Here is a 23,311-nt window from a genome sequence, read left to right as displayed (position 1 = left end):
ACTGGACTGCTGCAGAATCTTTGAACTCTCCTGTCTTTGTCAGGTAAGGACAGGAGGAGAGACAAGGAGACAGGAATGTTGAAAGACTGCAGCTCAGCCCAGTTTGTCACAATGCCTGGAAATAAGGGCGTGACTCTTTTTTATATTCTAACTCTTTCTTATATTCTATCATTTTACCTTAGGTATTTTGGCAAGTTTTGCTTGTATTGTATTATCTACAATAATTGTAATTCTAGGCTTTATAATGCAGTACGTTAAATCCTCAGAATTTATACCATGTACTCCGAAAATACTCCTCATTTTGCTCTGGACTTCCAGTTTATCATTAATCTAATACTTTAATCCTGATAGCTTTACATACAGTAGGTAGAATAAAACACAAGGAATTGGTGAACCTGCAGTTGAATTTGCAACACGGCATGTTTCTCATAAAAGTATACAATTTAAGCCTGCTACTGCATTGAGACATGCAAGGCATTCTGATGATAGCTCAGAAATTTATAGAAAGTGAGAAATGAGCTAACATTTCAGTGATTCATGTACAACAGGCTTCTGCCTAGTCCTGTAAACCCAAGAAGAGGAAGCCTTTGCCTCTTTACAAACAGGAAAGGACACTTGGCAACATTCTAATTGACACTGTGATCTGTAATTGTTAAACATACAAACAATTCATCTGTGCTTGAGTGTGGTTCAGTTTAATTCACTGCCTGAGCAGAAAAGGAGGCCTTTGGTGCTTTACCTTATGCCAAGCTGTGCGTACTGCATTAGGCCTGACAGTCCAAGTGGTGATGGCCCTATTTATGAAAACAAGCTTAGACAACATGAGACTTTGTTTGCTTAGTCTGTTCATACAGTAATGCCTCTGCTGTTTTGAGCATATTGATCGCACCACCTGCATATTAACTATCAAACAGAAGAGAACAGCTTTGATGACCACAGCATTAAAAGGCCTAATGATTTGAAGTATGGCAATCATTTAAAGAATATTTCTGATAAAGCAAAGGAGTGCCCATTCATTTTATTTTTATATTTTTAAAAAAATTTAAATGAATATGAACTGGAAGTACTAAGTAAGTAATACTATTCTGATATAATGTATGTATAACACATACATACAGTATAAGGTATACTGTATAGCTGTATCCTCTACTGTCTTCCTTAAGGCTGTAAGCATGCATAAAGTGGGACAAGGGGAAAGGTGGAGGAGCACTCCTGGAAGTTCATCACCAGGAGCAGAATGCTACGGTACAACATATACCAGAGGTACTGAGGTTGGATATACTGTGACATGGGTGAGCAAAGAGGTAGATACTGTATACATTCTTCTGCACAAGTGACAAGGCTAAGACAAGATAGCAGCCATCTAGAAGCTGGGTGAGTTCAGGTGACCTTTGCCTCTGAGCCAACTAGTGACTTGCTTGTGTGACACTGCAGGGACAGGTCAGGACTATGTGTGTCTTCCTTTTGTGTGGAGAGTTATCTCACTCTTTTCTTTGTTCAGAAGTAAAGAATGAAATTAAGCAAAAAATAAGAACTTAATAATCCAGCACTGTTAAGGTTGATGACAGACCCATTTAGAAGTAAGAGAAAGTAGCATTAATAAAACAAACAAAAGAAGAGCAGTGCTAATGCTAACTGTAGAGACTGAAGAGTATTTACACAGTAAAAATAAAAAGTCTACTTGTGAATTGATGTTCTACAAAGCACTCTGACTTTACTGTGTACATTTCATAGTGCTTCAGTCCTCCGCACTGGAATATAAGGATTTTAAATCTCATTCACATTTATTGAAGGAACTAGGAACAATCTGCAGTTTTCACATTAGCATTTCAAGCCTGATCTGAAGTCTATTAGCTAGTACACTAACCTATAATTACAGGAGAAATGACAGGGCTGTTAAAGAAGAAAAAATCAGTCATGAATGAATTACTGACTAATGGCAACCATCTGCAAATGAGCTGCAAATGTACGTTAAGTAAACTTTATCTGAAAAACACTTTTAGTCAAGCAACAACCCTGAAAGGCATAATGTAATACTGCAATTGCTCTTGCGATAAAGTAGAAACCTATATAATTTCACAGTCCAGACACAGACAGGGAAAAGTATGTGCTGGCATCTCCCTTTTGCGGGTTACAGAGTTTTGTGCTCCGTCAGTTTCTAATGGGTGGCATGGTGGGAAAGGGTGCTGTACCTCAGGCTTTGGGTTCAGCTCTAGACAGGGTGCCTGCTGTGTGGGGTTTGCATGCCGTCTTTGAGATTCTCTGTACACCTGAGTGTGTCCTGCAGCTGGTTGGTGTCTGGTTTGGTCTTTCGGGGAAAAGCATGGGCTGCAAGACTCCTGCCATTAATAAGCGGCTTACTGGTCATACTGTAGATGAAAATCAGTTTTGCAATACAGAAAATAAAGCAAAGCATGATGCATGCCTTTAAGATGAGATCTATTGATTAAAAATGCTAAATTCTGAAATGTTATCACCATGAGAGAACTTGCAAAGCGCATTAATGGTATTACGTTCTACTTTGATATTATAATAATGAGGGCAAAAGTCAAAAGATTACTTAGTGTGGCTGCTCTATTGGTTGGCATTTGTATTTAATTATTACATGGCTTGGTGTTATCCAGGTTTCAATAAAACAAATTACAGACTTTTCCAAAGTAACTTGACAATTCTCTTTCCAATAATAGCTTCATAATATTACATCAAAGAAACACCCGATGAAATAATCTGTTGTAATGCTGACTTGACTATGAGTTTCTGAACTGTGTTTTTCAATCAATGATAATGAAAGAAATCCATGCATAGCTTATATTTATTTTGCCTAATGTATAACAGCCAACTGATCACCCACTCATTTCAGAGTATCAACTGGGATAGAGAATGAGTGAATTGATTTGTAGCACATCTTGGAGGATTTGTAAAACATGCAGGGAAAATTGACACTTTTAGCTACAACAGATTGGATGCACAGCATTTTAGCCTGGCTGTGTTGGCTCTAGAAATGTGAATTTCATGGGGAAACAATGGTTGGTGTTGCTCAGGCATGAATACTGTGGAATTACAAATATCAGAATAAGCAATTCCCGGCACAGTTTTTTAAATATTTTATACGAAAAGCACTTACGGGTAGTGCTTCTCGTGTAGGTGAACCATTCAGATTTGCTATGTCACCAGCTATAGTTTCATCTACTTAACAAAGGCATTTTTAAGAGGCTTGAAACCTGACACACAATTAAAATAATGTTATATTAAAAGAGTATGAAACCACACTGTGGAGGATGACAAATGAGTCACAAGTGTGCACCTGTCTCGAAGGGTTCTCAGATGCATCGCTGATAACACATTAGAGTCACACACAGTGAGCATGCATCAGCAGGCTATGGAATGCCATTATTTGTGACTCAGAACCCGATAACATAGTTTACTCTTCACGACACCCTCTTGGGGTTGAAAAATAAATTGTTGCTTATCCCCATTACCCATTTATCATTGCAGAGTAGCAAATATCAGGGGCTTGGACAAGACTGAACCAAGCTCTGATTAATGTGTGTCATGTACAGCATCTTCCAAATCCCCCTTTTCCATACTCTGTTGACTACTACACTCAGCAAACCTGCAGTGCTTCAGTGCAACAATAATAACAGCAAAAAAAGTTCAATTAGGAATAGGACTTGCACACTTCCATTCCACATGTTTCAGTGACATCACAACCTATTCTTCTAAAACTGAAACAATATACAGAACCCAACCAAGAAAAGCATGGAGTACAACTGTCTGAAGAACCCCCCCCAGAACAGCACACACCTATGTGTAACAAAGCTCTGCTCACTAACCAGATATCAGCAAAACCTCCATTGTCTGCCTACTTTACACAGCACCATTGTTTTGGAAAGCATACACAAATCATAATATTAATACAGATATTTATTAGGTCATTTTGCTAAAGCTAGATTTGGCAACCTGAATTGAATGACAATGGTCCTAAACAAATAAAAATATATATATTGAAAGTCATTAAAAGTGAATAAAAAGTCATTTGCTCCAACACACATAGGGTACAGTATATTGTGTTTTTAATACCTTGCAGTACAACCTTTTTAACTTGATGTCAAAACACACCGGTTCCATTTGTCTTTTTTGACGGTTTCTCTCTGTACAGGAAGCTGCCTAAGGAGTGTTGAGAGGTACACAGAGGCCATCTGCTATCATCTAATTGGGCTAAGAAAAAAATAGGTTCTTTGCTTCACAAAACAAATTAAGGCAATTATAGAAAGTGAAGCAAAATGCTGTCCGTGTCAATTGATAAAAAGCATATGCTGTTCCGGTTTAACTTTAGTTTAGTAGTACTGTATTTGAAATGGTTTTCTCTGGTTGCTCATGTGATGCGTGAAACTACTGTACCTGTAGGGTAGTGCTCATTGACTGGCCAGTTGTCCACCTGCAACGTTGCATTCCCACCATTCCTTGTGAAGCGAACCACATGGTATTTCCCATCATTCACTGGGGCGCTCGTTTCTTGGATGCTGATGTCCACTGTTCCAATGTTAAACGTGACACCAATCTTGCCTTGCTCCTAGGAAAACACAAGAATATCTAGATCAATGCACTAACATTCTCTCTGCACCTCTCCACCCCAACGTTTTCATAATGGATACTGTGATTAAAAAAGTGTTCAAAACTCAAGGGTTTTAATATGCATGGCTAGTATGAAATGCCCCATTAATTATCTAAAGTGCAAAATATAATTAAGCAACAAATTGTGTGAACCATTATTTCCAGACACCTCTCCCTGTGTTAATATGAAAGTATGAAGGTTTCATTAAAGCAAGCAATAAAACTTGTGTTGTTTTTTTCAGCTGCACAACAAAAATGTAGGTTTTTTCTTATAAGCCTTTTTAAAAATGCATAACTAAAAATTCTTCATAATGAGCCTAATTGTTTTATCTGCGTATGCCTTTATGTGTTTGGTAATATACAGTATATACAGTGATAACTGCAAAAATGAACTTGACCATTTATTTCAACCAGAAACGTTTTCCCTTACTTTTCCTTATTCTGCCACCTGCACGGTGCTAACAGGGACTTGAATAATCTAATACATTAAAGACCTCAGATAAACTTGTCCTCTTAATGAAAACAATTCATCGTCCATCAATCTCCTCGTTTTGCTGCTAAGAATCTGCCTCATTGATCTAAATAATGCAGTGAAAGTGGACCAGATCAATGCCATTAAATAAAACAGCAAGAGATAAGGAAGATGAATGGCCAGTGGGGGCTGTGTCTGTATTTCAGTCACATGGCTGTGTGGGCGTGCACAAACGTGGCAGGTAGGTGATGAAATAATTGAAAAAAAACGTTATGGCTAATAGTTAAGCCTAAAAAAACTGATAATGATGATGACAACAAAAACGTGCGTCACCGCCATGTCCTTCTGAACAAAATAATACAATTATTGGGATTGAAAAATGATTAAAATTATGTAACGTGATTCAGAGAATCTCATACTGCCTTGTTAAGCACTGTTCCTATTAGAGCTGATTCTGCTTAGCGATCTTTGGCCTGACCATTTTCTTAAGTACTCCACCTGCAAAAACGCAGAATGTCTGTCTGTCTGTGATACACACACAGGCCAGGAGGAAGTACCTAGAGCACACTTAGCGCAGGCTGGAGTTGTGCTTCCTGCTACTATTTGTGCTAAAGGCAAGAAACAGTAAAAAAAAGCTCCTCCAGCTGTCAGCCAATGAGAGTGAAGAAAGAAGACTCAAGCCCGCCAGACTGGCAGGAGTGGTTCCACCCATAGGTCTCCTGCTGCTGCCAGGCTGGGGGAGAGAAGGCAGTGAGGGTGGTTAACCTACTCCAGCTCCCACTGAAGGGATTGGGACAGAGCCACATTTTCAGGATTTCTATAGTAGATTTTAATATAAACTCCTTTTAGTATAAAGTGTAATTATTATATCCTGCAATGCCATTACTGATACCCAATGAAGCCCTGACATGTTACTCATACATACAGTATATAAGAATACATATATATCTACTGTATATACAGTAAGTAACAGAGCTCCTAGGAACACATCTGCATTGAGCCCAGGCTAGAATTGCCTCTGTTAATGCTGAGTTCCACTCCCTTCTTCTGGAACACATCCTCTGCACGAAGTAAGACGTTGCTGTAGAGGTCATCAGAAATTATGGAGTAGATGTTAACATAAAATATATAGCAGAAGATTTGTTAAAAATGAATCTCCAAAGAATCAAATGTATTTTACTGTTAAAATATGCTGTGATTATCTGTTATGGGTGGCAAGTCTGCTCAACTTGTGGCTCTTCAAATGCGCATCAAAGCACTACTTTTATGTTAACAGCACCCTTGTAGGTATCATACGTTGACCCTTCTTATTGTCAATTCAATAATGTAGAAGCTTGTTGTAGCAAAACTGCCCGATGGATTGGTATGGAGGCTCTGAAAGTTCACTAAACCTTACAGAATAGTAATTTACAGAAAAACTTGGCCGCAATGTAGTCTTTTGAAATGGAAGCATCATTACATTATTCCCTCCTGCCAAAGGCATTCAGTTTCCATAAATACAAGACAAGCTTTCTCTGTAGTGGGGCGATGTTGGTAAGTTACTGTTGTTGATAGCGCAAGAACCCAATGAAGCAATGAAAAGCTGTCTGGAGTCACACATGCTGTGTTCCTCCTGTTAATGGCATGGTCTCTGCTGCCAAGGGATCAGACAGCAAGAGATGATCTGGACAATCATTGCCTGTAAAGAGCTTCGAGACAGCATCCAAGAGCATGCTTAATATGAGCAGGAAGACTGAACTGCTGCTGCAAAGATATGGAGAAAAATGGATTCCCTATGCTCTAAGTAAAGGCTTAGAAAGACTGAGCTAAATACCAAATACATAAGGGATATTCACCCTGTAGACCTATTTTTATCTGCCACATTTGTGAGAACCAGTAATTCCACTATTATCCACTATTAGGATAATTTCATATGAATAAATGTCAGCCACCTAAAATAAATATACTGTAAAAAATAATATTTAAAGTGTAACAAATCCAACATAAGCACTAAACTGTATAATACAGACAGAAAAATAAGGGAAAATACCCAGGTATGGAAAGAAAGCTTCATAATCAGAAGAAAATATACAGTTACGAGATCAGTTTGTCCATTATTAGTGTAGAATTTGCATTTTGGTCTTTGCAAAAATGCAAATTCTGCTTATTTTTATTCAATACACACAGGTAGGAAGAGGAACCAAGAATTATGTTTTGCCAAAGACAGAAGCACACATAATTACAGTTTCTGATAATGCTATGAACTATAGTTTTTACAATTATGCTAATCTCTAAAGTTTAATGAATGACTTTTACTAAGGTTAGGGTCTAAGTTCAACTCAATTTTCTGCTGTTTTAAAAAAAGTTTTTGGAAAAGCACACAAAGGGATTTAGGTAACTGAGTAAGACACAAAGCTACTTAACTAGATACTCTATAAAAACAAGTCTAAAAACAAGTCCTCAATCTGGAATAAAAGGTTAGAAAAATAATGAGGGATTGCTGAACCACATTCTTCTGCATAATATAGGACAGGAAACACATAAAATGAGAAGCACCTTTGAATTAAGGTGAACTTTAATCATAGATAGAGATGGATTATAGTATGCAATACAATGTCATTTCACTTTCTTTGACAGCTTTCTTTCTTTGAAGCTTCAGCTGTTTTTCTTATCCTGTATCAAGAAAGAATGTTAGGCTACTGTTAGAAAGGCATTGCTTTCATGGCAATTTTAATAATGTCTAAAATCCTTGTTTTAATATGCTATGAATCAGGTCTGTTTGTCATTTTGACAATCACAAATAAAGCCTGCTATTTCTATTGGCAAAGAAGTGTTAGGAAAGATGCAGATGAACACTCAAAAGGGCAATTCAAATTACATTTTCAAATTCCAAGATGCCTGAAGGTCTGGCCAGCACATTATGGGCTTGTAGAGCAAGAATGCATTTTAATCCACTTTATAATGAACAGGGCTTTGAACCAAAGGAGATCAGCATGCTTGAGTCACATGGTCTCAAATTCAGACACGTTCACTACCTGTCAATTACACTGAGATGTTAAATCTTCATGTTGCTGCTGCCCTCTGGGTAAAACCTGACCTATTATTGCTAATAGCCGTAATTACATATTAGAATTGTGCAATAATTAAAATTCATATATGCGTTTCTGAACTTTTCATGTCCTTCGGCTGGGTTGGTGGCGTAATGCTGGAACCGAGAATGCTGTAGCAAAGGCACAGAGTGGTGGCCTGGAAGCCGCTGGTCTAACTCATCCGCCTTTCCACCTGGCTGGAGACCCTGCTCCTGCACTGCACAGCTCACTGACCCCCCCACTGACGGGGACAAACAAGCACCATTCCCTACAGGTCTTGCAGCATCACAGCTTGAGGACAATTTCAAATGAAAACCTTTTTTGAACAAAACCAGTTAAAGTTTCCAGTCCGATTTTAAACTTACTCGTGGTTGCAAAGACCCTGATTAGACCTGCTCTTGGACTATTCTGTATAAAACAGTCTAGGAGCATGTATAGCTAATCATGATCTGTGACATAAGCCCTTTAAAATTTTAGACCAGGCCTTGGAGAGTGTAGTTTAAATATTGGATGTACATAGATGACTATGGAAGTCTTCTATAGCATTCATTGCTATTCTTCTCTTTCCCCTTTTTTTCTAAACTGATCAAAATAGACTTCTGACAAGTAGAACTGGTGATATTTCACATTCATGCTCCATTTGATTTGGCCTTATCACCAGTTATCAGTATCTCTGCAGAAGCGCAATAGATGATAAATTGGAGGAAGGAGGTATTTTGCACCATCTCTCACATTTATCACTAGTGATATCTTTAAAAGAAACTAGGCCAGTGCCCTCAAGTTAGTTTAGAAGACACTTTCTGAAAATGCCATTATTAGTTTATTTTGTTGAAGCTTTTATCCAAAGTGATGCACATTTGTACCCATTGATCCATCTGAATAAATTTATATTTTACTGTTGTGATCTGAGGGAAGCACCTTGCTCAGAGGTACAAGATTAGTGCCTCACCCAAGATAGTTTGTAAAACATCAGGGATTTGAAAAAAGAACACTCTAAAGGTTTTTACTAGATTTTGGTGACTTGAAAAGTATCCTCCCAATGTGATTTGTATTCTAAAATATCATTGATTTGGGATAAATAAATAGGTTATAAGCTTGGAATTAAATTAATTTAAATTGTGCTTTTATGCTTCTAACCCATGAAATTATATGATTTATGCCTTATAATAATATATTATTTCACTTTAAATGCTGTGTGCTGACATTTTGCTGCAAGTAAAATAGTTGAAGAGATATACTCTAATCTATATGCAACTGTTTATTCAGGCATAAAAATATGTCATTGCAGTGCAAATGTCTCTTAAAAATAATATGTATTTACAGCATATACTGTACAGTGTATAAAATGCATGTCTGAAGGGTCTCTTTTCTGATGACTTCTGAAAATCTGTGTGAGCTACACAATGCCACTTTGTGACTCTTCTAGTTCTTTGGCCAAGCAACCAACAATGGAGTGATACATTCAGTGGTGTACCACAGGGACGGTACTAGGATCACTGCTCTTCATTTATATAATTGATCTAGATTTCTGTACAGTTAGTAAACTAGTCACGTTTGCAGATGATGCCATATTAGAAGGATTAGCGAATACTGTAGAAACAGCAAATTACATTAAAAAAAAAATTAGATAAACATCTAGACTGGGCAAACACCTGGAACCTGATGTTTAGACAAGAGAAGAGATTTGCATGCAGTTAGGAAAAAATACACTATGCAAGTATAGTAAATACAAAGCACAAAAAGTAAATACAAAATGGGGAACAATGATCCTGAGGCTACATGTCTAAAAACCTTTTTATGCAAATGATGGAACAGACAATGTGGGAAAACAATAAAGAGGTAAACGAAATGTTAGGCTTTAAAGGAAAAAAGTATAGATTCCTAATTAAGGAATTTTATGTTAAAATTGTATAATGAACTAACTAGGCCGGGTTTAGAATATTTTGTACAGTTTCTGTTACTAAACAGATATTAATAGATAAATTAGATATTGTTTAAATAGATATTGTTGCTCTGGAATCAATCCAGAGAATAACAACCAGATGCACTCTGAGACTTAAACTTGTGACAGGCTGGAGGAACTGAACCTTTTTAGTCTTGAGGAGAGAAGTCAATGAGGGAACCTGATACAAATATTCAAAATTCTCGAATGCACAGACCAGTCAATGCAGTGCAACACAAACCAGAGGGCAGAAGAGGAAAGTGCATTTGAAACAGTGAACCGCAGACACGTCTCTCACAGAGGGAGAGTGGAACGAGCTACCCAGCCACGTGGTTGAAGCTGATATCCTGGCTTCTTTCAAGAAAGGGCTGGATGAGATCCTGGGATCAATTAACTGCTGACTACCAATCAGGCCAGACAGGGCAAGTGGCCTCCCCTCATTCATCACCTTTCTTATGTTTTTATGTACTAATTACTAACAAAGTAAGAATTTCCCAAGCTACTTTGGCTTGTAGCTGTCCTCATTTCACAAGAGATTCTTCTCTTCAAGCTCGTTCTTAAAATTAAGCTGTACTAATGTATAGAGAGCAAGCTCATTCCTCTTCTTCTTTGCTTGTTTACTTGCGACTGCAAACTGACCCGGTGTCTAACAATGATTGGCACTTACAGTGTTCTTCATAGCACTGAAAGTGGAGCCTGATAATACTTGCAGCCCATTTTATTCCACTACAGCTAGAGCAAGAAGCAACAGGATGCATGAAGCACAAAGGCCTTGCATGTCCTGTAGAACTCTGAGCAAACAAATGGTTTACAGTAAGAGATTCATTTTTTTCCTTCCAGACTTTATTTCCTTTTATTTTCTCACCTCTCGCCAGCCAACCAACACCAGATTATACCACTGTATAAAATGACTGACATTTCCAATTATTTTTTATTAGCAAGTCACCAAAGTGCAAATCAGTGTTGTGGAGAGTACTTCATATCTGAAATTTTGAAACAAGAAAATTGCTCTGCACTGAAAAAAAATTACTGTTGCCTTTTTTAGAGAAACAATAGCAGTAAGCTTGGTTTTCAATAACCTAAAGTGAAGGGACAAAACACTTGTCACAAACAAAAAAGTGGAGGATGGAATCATTGGTTTGGATAAGCTTTTTACAGTCTTAAAAGCAATCTTCTAGTAGGTGCACTGAAAAGCGTTGTATTTATTTCAACAAACCCACAGAGATGTAAATAGCCTACAATGCTAAATCATTTTAATTTTCTTGTTCTACTGAGAAAACCATTTTCAACAATCTAAATCCACGTTGGGTTATTCATTACTTAAGGCAACATGCATGTTAAAACATACAAAAACTCATAATTATTTATAATGATATTTGAGATCATTTTCACTTAAAATTGGTGGAACAGTGTTTCTGAAATTTAAGCTCAATGAACATCATACCTGCTTGGACGAGTTTGGCTAGGAGGACAGTGAGTCTCATCAGATCACTAAGCACTTACTGTAAGTCTTTAATGGATAGTAAGACTCAGAAGAACTGTAGATTGTTAGAGTGTAGCACAAACATGCCATACTGTTCATTTTCAGCTAAACCTCTGAGATTTTTATTTTTTTCAGATACTCAGGACAGTTCAACAATTTTACTTTCGTGAAATCCATGCTAACTGACACGACACACTGGCATCACAAAGACACAAATTCCACACACACACAACCAACTGAGTTCAACTGGGAAACTGCCGTACCCATTAAATTTAGGGGTTCCATATGACAAGATATAAATCTTTAACAATCAAGCTTTTAACAAATGATCACGCATTAATAATTTATATACAGTATGAGCACAGTTATATATTTTTATTCATACATTTGAGTATAGTATTAGCAGATGTCTGATCTACTTGGCTATTCTTTGTTTCATATTACTAGTCATGTCATCTACAGTATCATATTACTATTCTCTATCATATGACTAGTCATCTTATCAAAAGTACTATACCCACATTACCTTAAATCCTTCCAAAAAGGCCTGTTTAAGAGTTATGGTTTCCCGGTAGACAGATAATATGTACTGACAAGAGAGCAGATGGGAATTTCAAAACAATATTGTATAACATGAGACATCTGTAGAATGTTATAATGAATGCCTACAAACTACATTGTTTCTTGCTCATTTCTACACCTGACAGCTCCTTAACCAACTGCAACTGACATGGTAAAATAAAACATCCTTTAAATGTGTTTTTTATTCACTACAACCTTCAATACATGTAGGGCATGCGGCACTTGGCAGTTTCTGACATGTTATGCTTTAAGAAAGTTAAATAGTTCCTTACATGAATGGTACACACATTAATAAAAAACAACAACATTTAAAGCTGTTTTTCATTTCAAAACCTTTGTATGCAGTTTTATATATATATAGTAACAAGATGTGGATTCTCGGAATCTGCTCTAAGACTACATGATTACACAGCACTGTAGCTGGGCCAGAGCTGCAGTGTGTTCTCTTTGGCTGCTGTAATTCAAAATAACAAGCCTGACAAGCGATTGTACTCACATCATGTCATTCTGCCTTTTCCTAATGCCTAATATCACTGTGGAAATTTTAAAAATCAGCCAAATATGAAAGTGTCAAATATTTTGTTGTTTAAATTACATTTAAAAATAATGAACATACTGTACATGCAGATACCACTCTGTTTTTAGTATGATTTGAAATTGCTGGCTCACCACGAGAAACAGTTCAAGAAACACTGTATGAGGGAGCACTAATGTGGTTTGTGACATGAATAGCTTTGAAGGGCTCTATTACCATCTAGGCAGAATAAATGATGCTCCACTCCTGTATCAAATGCACAGCGGTATTTTATATAAGTTTCAACAATACCTCAATATTTCATCTATCCATACGCTGATGGCTAAATTTAGTTTTGTGTTCAGTCACAGCAGAATGGCGTAAGGGACACAGAAACTGTCGTGGCAGGAAAAACGAACTGCTCTTTTTATCAAAATAAAATTTTATTTCAGCAAATGCTCGCAATCCATCATCCGCAACTCGGTAAGAAATTCCAAAAATGATTGCAAACATTTAGAACACTTTCTTGTAAACCACACACCACCATCATTAAAGCTATCAATCGTGGCAGTTTAGTGTTTAGCACTGCTGGTCCTGTTCATAATAACTGCAATACAAAGAAAACAGCATGAGGAATGCTGTGAAATTTCACTGCCCAGCCAACCAAATTAAAAGAGAAAAACAGAAAAATGGTGAACTTGAGTTAAGAAGGTTCATGTGCAAACAGTAATGCTGAAACAATTAAAAAACACATGTACTGTATATCCCCAGGTTTAAAGGAACATCCTACACATTTAGATTTTGGAAAGGGAAGACTAGTAAGGAACCTGACCCAGGAATTCAAAATCCTTCATCTGGATCAACAGTGAAACACAAACCAGAAGACACAAATAAAATCTATTTGGAGGTGCATTTAAATCCGTCAACAGGAAGCACTTCTTTATAGAAACGATTGTGGTAGCCTGGGAAAAGCCGATACTCTGGTTTCTTTCAAGAAACGGCTGGACAAGATCCTTCAATCAATCAGCTACAGTACTGAGAATCAGACAGGCTAGATGAGTCAACTCTTATTTCTAACTACAGCATGTACCAGTTGCAAGAGAACAATTATAAGGAAATGCTGAGCTTTGAGAAAAAGCAGTGTGATGTCTACAGTCAAATTAAATGGTCAAGGTGTATACTGTATACAAACAAGTAATAGGCTTATTCCATGCTGAAAAGAGAAGAAAGAAAACACAATGTTTCGGCCGTGGAGCCTTCTTCAGGCTAAGGAAGGCTCCACGGCTGAAATGTTGTGTTTTCTTTCTTCTCTTTTCAGCACGGAATAAACCTATTACTTGTTCCTTTGCAGCCTACGCATGCTGACACAGCTACCCACCTGAACTACTGTATACATTCTTTTCAAATGTGGCCAAACAGATTATTCTAGTCAGGTATGTGGCTGTGCCACCTTGTTTAAGGCATGCAGAGCCAGCTGGACACCAGAGCAGCTGCAGACAAGAGGAGGGCCTTCAGCCTATCTGGCCCATTTAGTATCACAATTACTGGAGCTCAATGAAACAGGGTCTCACGCAGCAGGTTATTGAAAGAAAGCAGAGTGTCGTCCTCAACTGCATGACTGGGTAGCTTGTACTCTGAGCCTGATATTCACACCATCCAAAAGCCTTTCAAACACAATATGACATATCTGTTTGACATTGAAAATGTCAGATTTTATCGATTGATTGTTTGTCCTTCTCTATGTACTGGGGGATTAATGGAGATATTCAAAACTGCTGCCTATGTACCGGTTCTTGGGGTTCCCACCCTTGCTGCTCCTGCTCTGCCCGTTCGCCCCTCACTGCCTGGGCTCGAACCTGGGTCGCTGGCATCACGCAACAGGGAACTTGCCGGCTGAGCTAAAGGAGACCTCCCCCCAGCCCAGGAGGCTGAGATCCCTGTTATACGCAGGGGCGTATTCGTTACACCTACTAATATCACACTTTGTAAAGTACAGTACAAAGATGGACACTAATAAATGTCCAAAAGGGATTAAAAAAGCACCTGTTTCCTTTATGCCTTAGTTCAGTAAAGTAGCAAATTGGACATTTTGGTCTGGAGGAGGGGGTCTTGGAAGAAGACCAGAGTGAGATGAAACCGAGTGGAAGTTTGGTAACTACAGCTTTCAAATTAGCAGTGCACCAGGCTCGGAAAGAAGTGAGACTAATCTACTGCTTTAATACATAGTATTTCATACTTAATCAATTTAATATAACACCTTCCATGGAAAGGAAAACTATCAGGACTTATTTAGTTATCACATTTTCGTCAGCTACAGTGTGATTCTTCACTCTGTAGAAAAAGAATCAAACAGAATGATTAAAAACATTACTGAAATATGGAAGGAGACCTACCAATTTATATCGGAAGTAAATTAAATGCTAAAGGTTGCCAGTTCTCTTGACTTGAAACTGTAAGCACAAAAGAAGGACAAGCAGAATGCAACCCTAGTCTTTATTAAAGAAAGAAAGGAAGAGATTGATACCATTTCAAACAGGTGTCGCCTGACCCCGTGGCTGAGATGCATCTTGAAACCAGGCATTCTTTTGCAGTGCTTATGACTCACAGCTAGTCACTTTTCCTCCTCGTGCTTCAGACTAACCATCTGTACAACAGGGCACAGGCAAGCTGAGTCTCTGTGAACAAGGCGGTCAAAACCGCTGCAACAGACGTCAGAAGGCCTTGCTCTTTCACAAAGACTGACCTCCGCAGAATGAAAAAAAAAAAATTTACAAGTAAACTAAAAATAATCTTGCTCCAATATTGACAACATTAATATAAAAACTGTCAAACTGAACTGAAAGACGCGCTGCTTAGTGACCGTTACTTGAATGATTCTTTTAGAAAACCAGAAATAAAACGCCACTTTACTTAATGCCCGATAATTATAGCACATTACTGGGTTAGCAAAATATTCAAGAGTGTCACTCAACATTAGCCTCTAACCCCTTAAAAAAATTTAATTTTAACATTAAGTTCACGGACATAAGCAGAAGGTAATGGAACTGACTCACTATCGGTCAATGTCAACTGCTGTTGCTGCACTTTGATCTTTCTATCTGATTGTGCTGGGTTTGACTGATTAATTATTTATCCAGTATTTTATATTTCCCATGCACATCTCTATAGCTCACCTTGGTTCTAATAGCTTATGCTTTTATAAGAACATATTTTTTTTATTATTGGGCTGTCTAGACTGCGGGATATTGTTTTACACCTTTACTGGCATTGAAGACATAATACTTGTTACTATATACAGTATATTGCATATTCAAGTTAAGGGCAGTCAGTCATCGAAGTCAATGAGGCAGACCCCCTGGTGAAGATAAATTGTAGAAAACACAGCAGGAAAAAAAAAGAACAATAAAATGTTAGCTGGTGCAATCTCGAATGCAGTAAGGACATACAGTAGAAAGCCTGCAAGCGAGAGTCTGTCTGGCCTGTTAGGTTGCTCGTAGCTAATTGTATTTTATGCATGTGGATTAAACATAGTTGATATGCCAAGGCTGGTAGTTTCTGACAGGGGGAGTGTGCTGTACACTCCATTACAATGCATGAAAGTTTCACCCAAGGAACTGGGAAGACAGAATTCAAGGAAAGAGCACCAGCAACTGGTATATGTGTTGTTGATCTTACTTAAGCTTTCAGTAAGATTTACAACCATCATTTTGAAAATAGCATTAAGCTCATTATATGATTTCCTTACTTGCTTAAGCAACTAAATGATATTTAGGAAGTATGAAGAACCAAATGTTATCAACAATGCTACCTGAATGCTAGCTATCAGACAAGTGACCTGAAGGATGACTAAACAAACTATGCTGTGTGATGTCAGTGCAGAGAAAGGTTCTTATGGAAGGCAAAATATAGGCTGGAGGAAAAAGCAGAACAAGAGTAAATCTATCAAATTCCTCCTAAGCTCCAGACATGTCTGCCTACCTTTCACATGGAAAACCTGGTAACCAGGGTAACGAGCAAAGGAGCAGAGTACAATTCAGATGATGTTTAAAATAAACAACTTGCTGTACCTTTTTTCATATCCAAAATGTAAATTGCAGGTTGAACATTTTTCTATGTTAATATTATCAGGACCATTCAGCATGCTTCCTGTTTGACCATTTCCTGAAAATAAGATATTTATTAAGATATGTTTTACATAATGGGGGCAATGGTTTAAAACCAATTGCTAAACAGTACAAAGCTCAGTTGTGCTTTGTTTTTTTTTCCCAGTTACTTGGGCTTGTACAAAACAGGCTTACTTTACATGCAGAATGTGTCAAATAAAAAAAGAAATAGGTTTGCAAAATTGTGAAAGCTTCTGCTCACCGTGATTCTGATTTATATTAACCCTTTTATTATGCTGGGGACATAATTATCATAAAGATCAAAGGAATCAATTCAATACAAATATTAACAAAGAAAGCCAAGCAGCTTTGAGCACTGCAACTTAAGAGAGCAGAACTGGGACTCCAAGAAAGTTGAAAAGCAGTTACAGAGTGTGCGCTTCAGGAGAATCAAAACTCCTATTATTTTGTGCATTGAGCCTGAAATTTTATTAAAGATAATATGCTATCAGAAGCTCATTAGAGGAATGACTAAATAGGATTTGTAGTTAAATAGAATATAGTGCCACAAAACTACATTTGGGATTTGGCTAATGAAATTGAACCAGTTTGGGTAATCAAATAGAATCTGGTCCACAGATATTTAATTTAATGTGCTGGTGAATACAAGCAAAGCAATTAACGGTATAAAATAGGGACTCTCAATCTCATAATTCTTTTTGGACCACAGTATAACTGAATATGGAGATGAATTAATATTGCTCAGGAATCTTTTTGGTGGAAAAGGACGCAGTGAACACAAAATATGCATGAAACTACAAGTTTAAACAGATACAAAAACTATTAAAATAAACATTAAACAAATATACATTACTCTTACCAGGACTAGAGGATAACGTAAAAAGCAAAAATAACAGTAAACTAAGTGCGCAATGACAGATTCCTTTTTGATGGCCTAATAATAATTGCTTACACTTATATAGCGCTCTTCTGGACACTCCACTCAAAGTGCTCTACAGGTAATGGGGATCCCCTCCACCACCACCAGTGTGCAGCCCCACCTGGATGATGTGACAGCAGCCAGAGTGCACCAGTACGCTCACCACACACCAACTCTCAGTGGGGAGGAGAGCAGAGTGATGAAGCCAGTTCATTGATTTAGATGAGATTAAGAATTCTCATTAGGAGCACAAGAGAGGTAATGAATGAGAAAAGACTCTTCAGCCCATCTTGTCCAGTTGGTTACTTGAATCTGATTGATCTGAGGAAGCAATTTCTCGAAGAAGCCAGGGTGGCCAGGGTAGCATAACATGGCCGGGCAGCTTGTTACAGACTCCATGTTCATAGGGAAAAAATATAAATTAATATAAATAAAAATGTCTTCATATGAAAGAAGGCCGTAAACATTTAGATTGGTCAGAAGTGCAGAACTATCTTAATCACACAGTTTCAACACGTTTGTCTCATCAGCTTTGGAAGCTGTCATATAGGATTGCTTATAGGAAAACATTTTTGCAAGGCAAAGCCGGAATCAAATATATTCCTATTTCATGTTTTGTAGTGAATATTGATTTAGAACTTACAGTATGTGATTCAGCTGCAAGAAATAATGCTCTCTAAGATGCTTGAGATATGTGGTTTCAAAGTTCATCCTTAACAGGTTAAAGGTATAGTTTGACATCCTTGCAGATAAAGCTCAAAAGCTGGGTAGATTTGAATCCCAAATAGCCTCAGGAGTCCTGATACTTTCAAAACATTCACTGAAGACATGGAACTAGGAACAGCAAGACATATCAAATACCAAAATGCACTGCAAAGTCACAGCTAAAATATACTGCATGTTCTTTACTGCATACTGCTGCTTCTTTAAAATTCACAGTTCATTTTTTAGCAATATAATTTTCTGTTAAAAATAACTGGCAGAACAGAATCAAGAGTCAATTACTTTTGGCAGATCTGCAGTAACTCGGGAGTGCAATTATGCTACACAAAAATCTCATTCAGTGTAAAGCACCTTCTTCAAGTTAAAAAAAGTGCAGAAACCACAGAGATACACTTAACACCCCTCTAATAGGTAAGACTAGTTATGTTCAAAAGTAAAACGCACTGTTCCAAAACTGCAAGAGCTTTGTGACAAAGATTAAGCTGGTAAATTCCCATTCCCATTGCAAGAATAGGGGAATACTCAACATTAATACTTTAAGAAGGGAATTGGGAATGGTAGCTTACTGTACATCAAGAAGCTGAATCACTAGAATTACACCTAAACTGTACAAATGACAGAGTAATTAAGAAATAAACCTGCAGGGAACATAAATAGCTAAAAACCCACAGTGGGATTAAAATCCCATGGAACACGAGAGCACACATTAATTATGAACTCATTTTCACTGCTGTGAGTCTACAGCTGGTTAAGGCCTTATAAACACCTTATGACAATTCTGCAAAGGGTCATCTTACTGTAGGCAATGTCTCCTTCTTAGCTTCAACAGGCCTGGCGTCCTGCCGACACAGGGTCTTGCCCCCTGTTAATTCCTCTCTGTTGTGCTGGGATTTACGGGATACATCAGAAATATACAGTGATTATTGTACATCGCAAGTTCTGATCCTTATTGGCTTGTGGGCTTATCTGACTTTTAAGTCTTTGTGTGGATGCAGCTTATGGTTTTAGGAGACCGGCAATTAGTGCGGCCAACTGAATAAAAACATTTAGCAGTGACTGTGATGATTTTCACTGTAAGACACTAAACAATGGCAACATTTATGGTGATAAAATAAATCATACTGTTTAATCTTTAAGCAGCGGTTTGACATAGTGGATAGCACTGTTGCTTCACAGACTGAAGGTCCTGGGATCTAAACTGGCTCCCTGTGTGGAGTTTGCATGTTCCCCCCGTGAAGGCACGGAAGGTGATCTTTGGATGGTCCTGCTGCTGGTTAATTGAGATCTCTAGATTGTGTCCCATATGTGAGTGTGACTGGATGCACCCAGCCAGGGTGGTTCACTGGGACTTTCTAAGGTCAGAGGTTAAGACTGTTACTAAACTCACATGCCTTTACTCACATGATATTTCCACCTGCTTTTTAAGTATTTAATTAGTTTCCCAAAAATTGAGTGCTTTTGGCTGAAACTGGTATATTTAAATGCTCTATTTGTAATCAAATACAACGAAAATAACAAATTATGTTATTTTTAATTAAACACTTAAATTAAGTTTAGCCACAGCTTAATTACAGCAAAACAGTTCCTGAATGTCAGCTTCATGCTAGGAAACAGAGATAATTTTAGCTTGAGAAATCATTCCCTGCAACTAATGGTTGGAGTTTATTTTGAGTATAGAAGTGTAAGATCTAAAAAATTAACAATCAGCCCCATTGGCCCTTACCAATCATGGCCTCCTAATAATCCCCCTCTACCTGTAAAGCGCCTGTAAAGCGCTTTGAGTGGAGTGTCCAGAAAAGCGCTATATAAGTGTAAGCAATTATTAATTATTATTATGTATGAAAAGTGTGCCTAAATAATGTGTCTCTGGGGAGCAGAGTGGCTCCAGTGTGATGTGTCTGATGAGGCGCACATATTACATGTAGATTCTAGAGTGGCAACATCATCAACAACAACAACAAGAACAATAATTAGGGTTTTTTCTTAGTATCAGCTTAAATACACAGCTTCCTCACACTAAACGTTTCATTAGAGATACGGTATCATTACGTCCTTTACTGTAAAATGTCCATCTGCCTTCAGTATTCTTTCCTGGAGGGGACACAGCATCATACTATACATTTCTTTCTGCACTGTACTCAATTAACTTCCTCTACTGAAAGCATGTAGCAGCGCACCCTGTGTGTCGTTAAATCCTAATGCGCCTAATAGACTGAAAAGATAATTATGCAGTTTAGAGGTGTCGAATAGAAAAGGCTTCCGCAGAATCCAACAACGGAAAATGCTGTGAATTAATGGTCTTGGATACATCCACTGGCTTGTGTGTGAGGATAACTGAGGTGCAGAGTTGATGCCTTCAAAAATTAGAGTGAGTGTGTAGGCATTCCCTGTGGAAAATTAATTTTCTTAACTCCCCTCCTCATTGTGTTTCACATTGTCTTTCTTTTGTTATCTCTCCCTCACTCTCCCTCACACCCGAAGAGACTCTATAGCTGAAACACTTGAGTGTCAGTGTGGAATTAACCTCTACAAGCTCCTTTGCATTTTAAAGAGTTATCAAACATGTTGACAAGGAAGGCCTTTTGATCCATGATTATTTTCTCACCAAAATGTATAGATGGCAAAACTGTGACTGTTCTCTAAAAAGCTAATATTTTGAATTGTGGTATAAATCCTTTTCTAAGTCATAAACTACAGTACAAACAGGAAGAAATAACATACCAAAATGCACAAAATGCGAAAGCAATGCATTTACAAAAATAATTTTCAGAAACATGCAAAAAACTGAATTTCTGAGATCACGAACTGTTCTTTTTCTAAATTCATTTATCTTTCCAAATATTAAAATTGACAGTATAGCTCACGAGACAACTCCCTGTTTTAAGAAAGAAGTCACTTAAAGTCACTGAATTAGGCAACAATTCCACAAAAGAAAATGAATATCCCATTGACAAATATATACAGGTATATTAATTTATTACAATGAAAGTACTGATTTAAGAAACAGACAGGAAAGAAGGAATGAGAGTACAAAGTGGCACTGTTCAACGCTGACGGGTGATGACCCACTGCTGGGGGGAGTGGGCGGAGGTCCTGACGTCGCTGACAGAGGGTGTATGGGGATGTTTTGAGAGAAAACCCAGAAAAGTGGCTAAGGCTGTGTGAGTAGACTACAGAGTGCAAGATGATGACTTGCTGTACGAGTCTAAAAAACAGGCAGAGCAGCTCTGGAATCAGTCCAGAGAAGAGAAACCACTCTGGGGGTAACAGGAATGTCCAACACTGACGGGCTGGAGGGAAACGAACCCTTCCAGTCTTGAACAGAAGACAAAGAGACGACCCGATTCAAAAACTCAAAATCCTCAAAAGACATTGGCGGAGTCCACCCAGTGGTTCTCCACAATCAAACACGAAGTGAAACAGGAGACAGGACCCAGCGGAAAATACCCAATGGCCTCCTCTCGTCTGTAAGCCTCTGTACGCTCTCGGAGTGCAGGGCTGGCAATATACTGTTCACACGTCTCTGTCATGACTCGTACAGTACCTTCTCCTGTAAGCGCCCTGGCATTCCCACGCGTACTTAACTCCACACATGCTCATCCGGGAATTAATTATCCAACCACGTCTCTCTCTCGCCAATTTTTAAACACTGCCGGCTTACCTACGCTCACTATTGAGAAGTCCTCCACATCTTTCTCTTGTGTGCGTTAATATTCTCAACCAGACTCCTTGATTACTCGACCTGGTTCTCCTTTTGACCTTGCTCTTGCCTAATGACATGGATTTGGAATCTTGGATCTACTTTTGCTCGAACTCTATTCTCAGGGCTTCGCACAGGGGTCCAACTACTCACCCCTTTCAGTATTCCTGACAGTCTCAGTGTGCTTCTCTTAGGCAAAACTTCATCATGTACGAAACCCCTGAACAATGAAGAAGGTAAGTGGATAGTCTTTAAATAGAAAAACACCTGGGCAGTTAAGCAGTTGAAAAGTCAGCATGAATGAATGAATCCAGCATGAGGAATGAATTAGTTCCTTTCAGCATCTAAATTTGCCAACAATTTTTTAACAGCTGATTCATGAGAAATTGGAGGAAACACCACCATTCTAGCATGCTATAATATACATGCTTCTGTCAGAATCTGTATACTCTTAAGTTTTTGAGCACATTCAGGGCTCAGTTTTGATTTTCTGACCTCCTGAAGCCCTATGTTTCCTGATAATTTTCTACAGAAGTTAAACTTTCTCTATAAAATTACAAATCCCACCTTTGTACGGTAAGTCTTCACCAGCCCATTTTCAGATCCAAGTATAGCACAAAACTTTCCAGTATGCACATGTAAAACGACACACAGGTTATCTGGTACTGTAGGTATCTATTTACAGTATGAGTTAGAGACTTTCTGATCTGTTTATGAGTACCATGATCACAATACTGCATGTTCAAAAATATACATATTGTAATTCCAGTTTAGAAGCAGAACATAACCTGGCTAACTGCCCCCCTCTGAAAGTTAATCAACTGTATGGCCTCCTACTGATAAATGACACAGAAAATATCCAGATGTGCACCTCAGTGATGTACTGCCTATTACATTTTGGAAACAGCATTGAGTTTAACTATTCATGACCCAAATGTATGCTATCAACTATTATTAAAGCCCAAGGATGTATATATAAAAAAGCATTTGATTTGATGGATGTTGGAATAAAAAATTAGGTCAATTTTACAAGCTCTATCTGTCTTTAAATTGGAAAGGCATTAGGACTGTATCATAGTAAATGACCTAGTTTTCTGGTCACATGGATACTTTCAGGGAGAGCTGCCTTTAAATCTTGTTTACAAATTTGGGTCAAAGATTATTTATTAT

General features: G+C 37.9%; 1 protein-coding gene across 50 annotated transcripts in view; it reads right to left on the bottom strand.

Moving 5' to 3' along the window:
- nrxn3a (neurexin 3a) overlaps nucleotides 1-23,311 on the bottom strand; it is a 387,994-nt gene that overhangs the window by 59,724 nt on the left and 304,959 nt on the right. For all 50 annotated transcript variants that reach the window (XR_001478762.2, XR_001478763.2, XR_001478765.2 and 47 more), the window contains one exon: nucleotides 4,402-4,573. Coding sequence is in view for 44 of the 50 variants with exons in the window: in XM_015350360.2 (XP_015205846.1) it covers nucleotides 4,402-4,573 (172 nt within the window). In the remaining 6 variants the exon portion in view is untranslated. The remainder of the gene's footprint in view (nucleotides 1-4,401; nucleotides 4,574-23,311) is intronic.

Source organism: Lepisosteus oculatus, chromosome 8, assembly GCF_040954835.1.
Source record: "Lepisosteus oculatus isolate fLepOcu1 chromosome 8, fLepOcu1.hap2, whole genome shotgun sequence".
In the NCBI taxonomy this organism is placed as follows: Eukaryota; Metazoa; Chordata; class Actinopteri; order Semionotiformes; family Lepisosteidae; genus Lepisosteus; species Lepisosteus oculatus.
The sequence above is the reverse complement of the archived record's forward strand: the minus strand, read 5'-3'. Positions and strand labels throughout refer to the sequence as shown.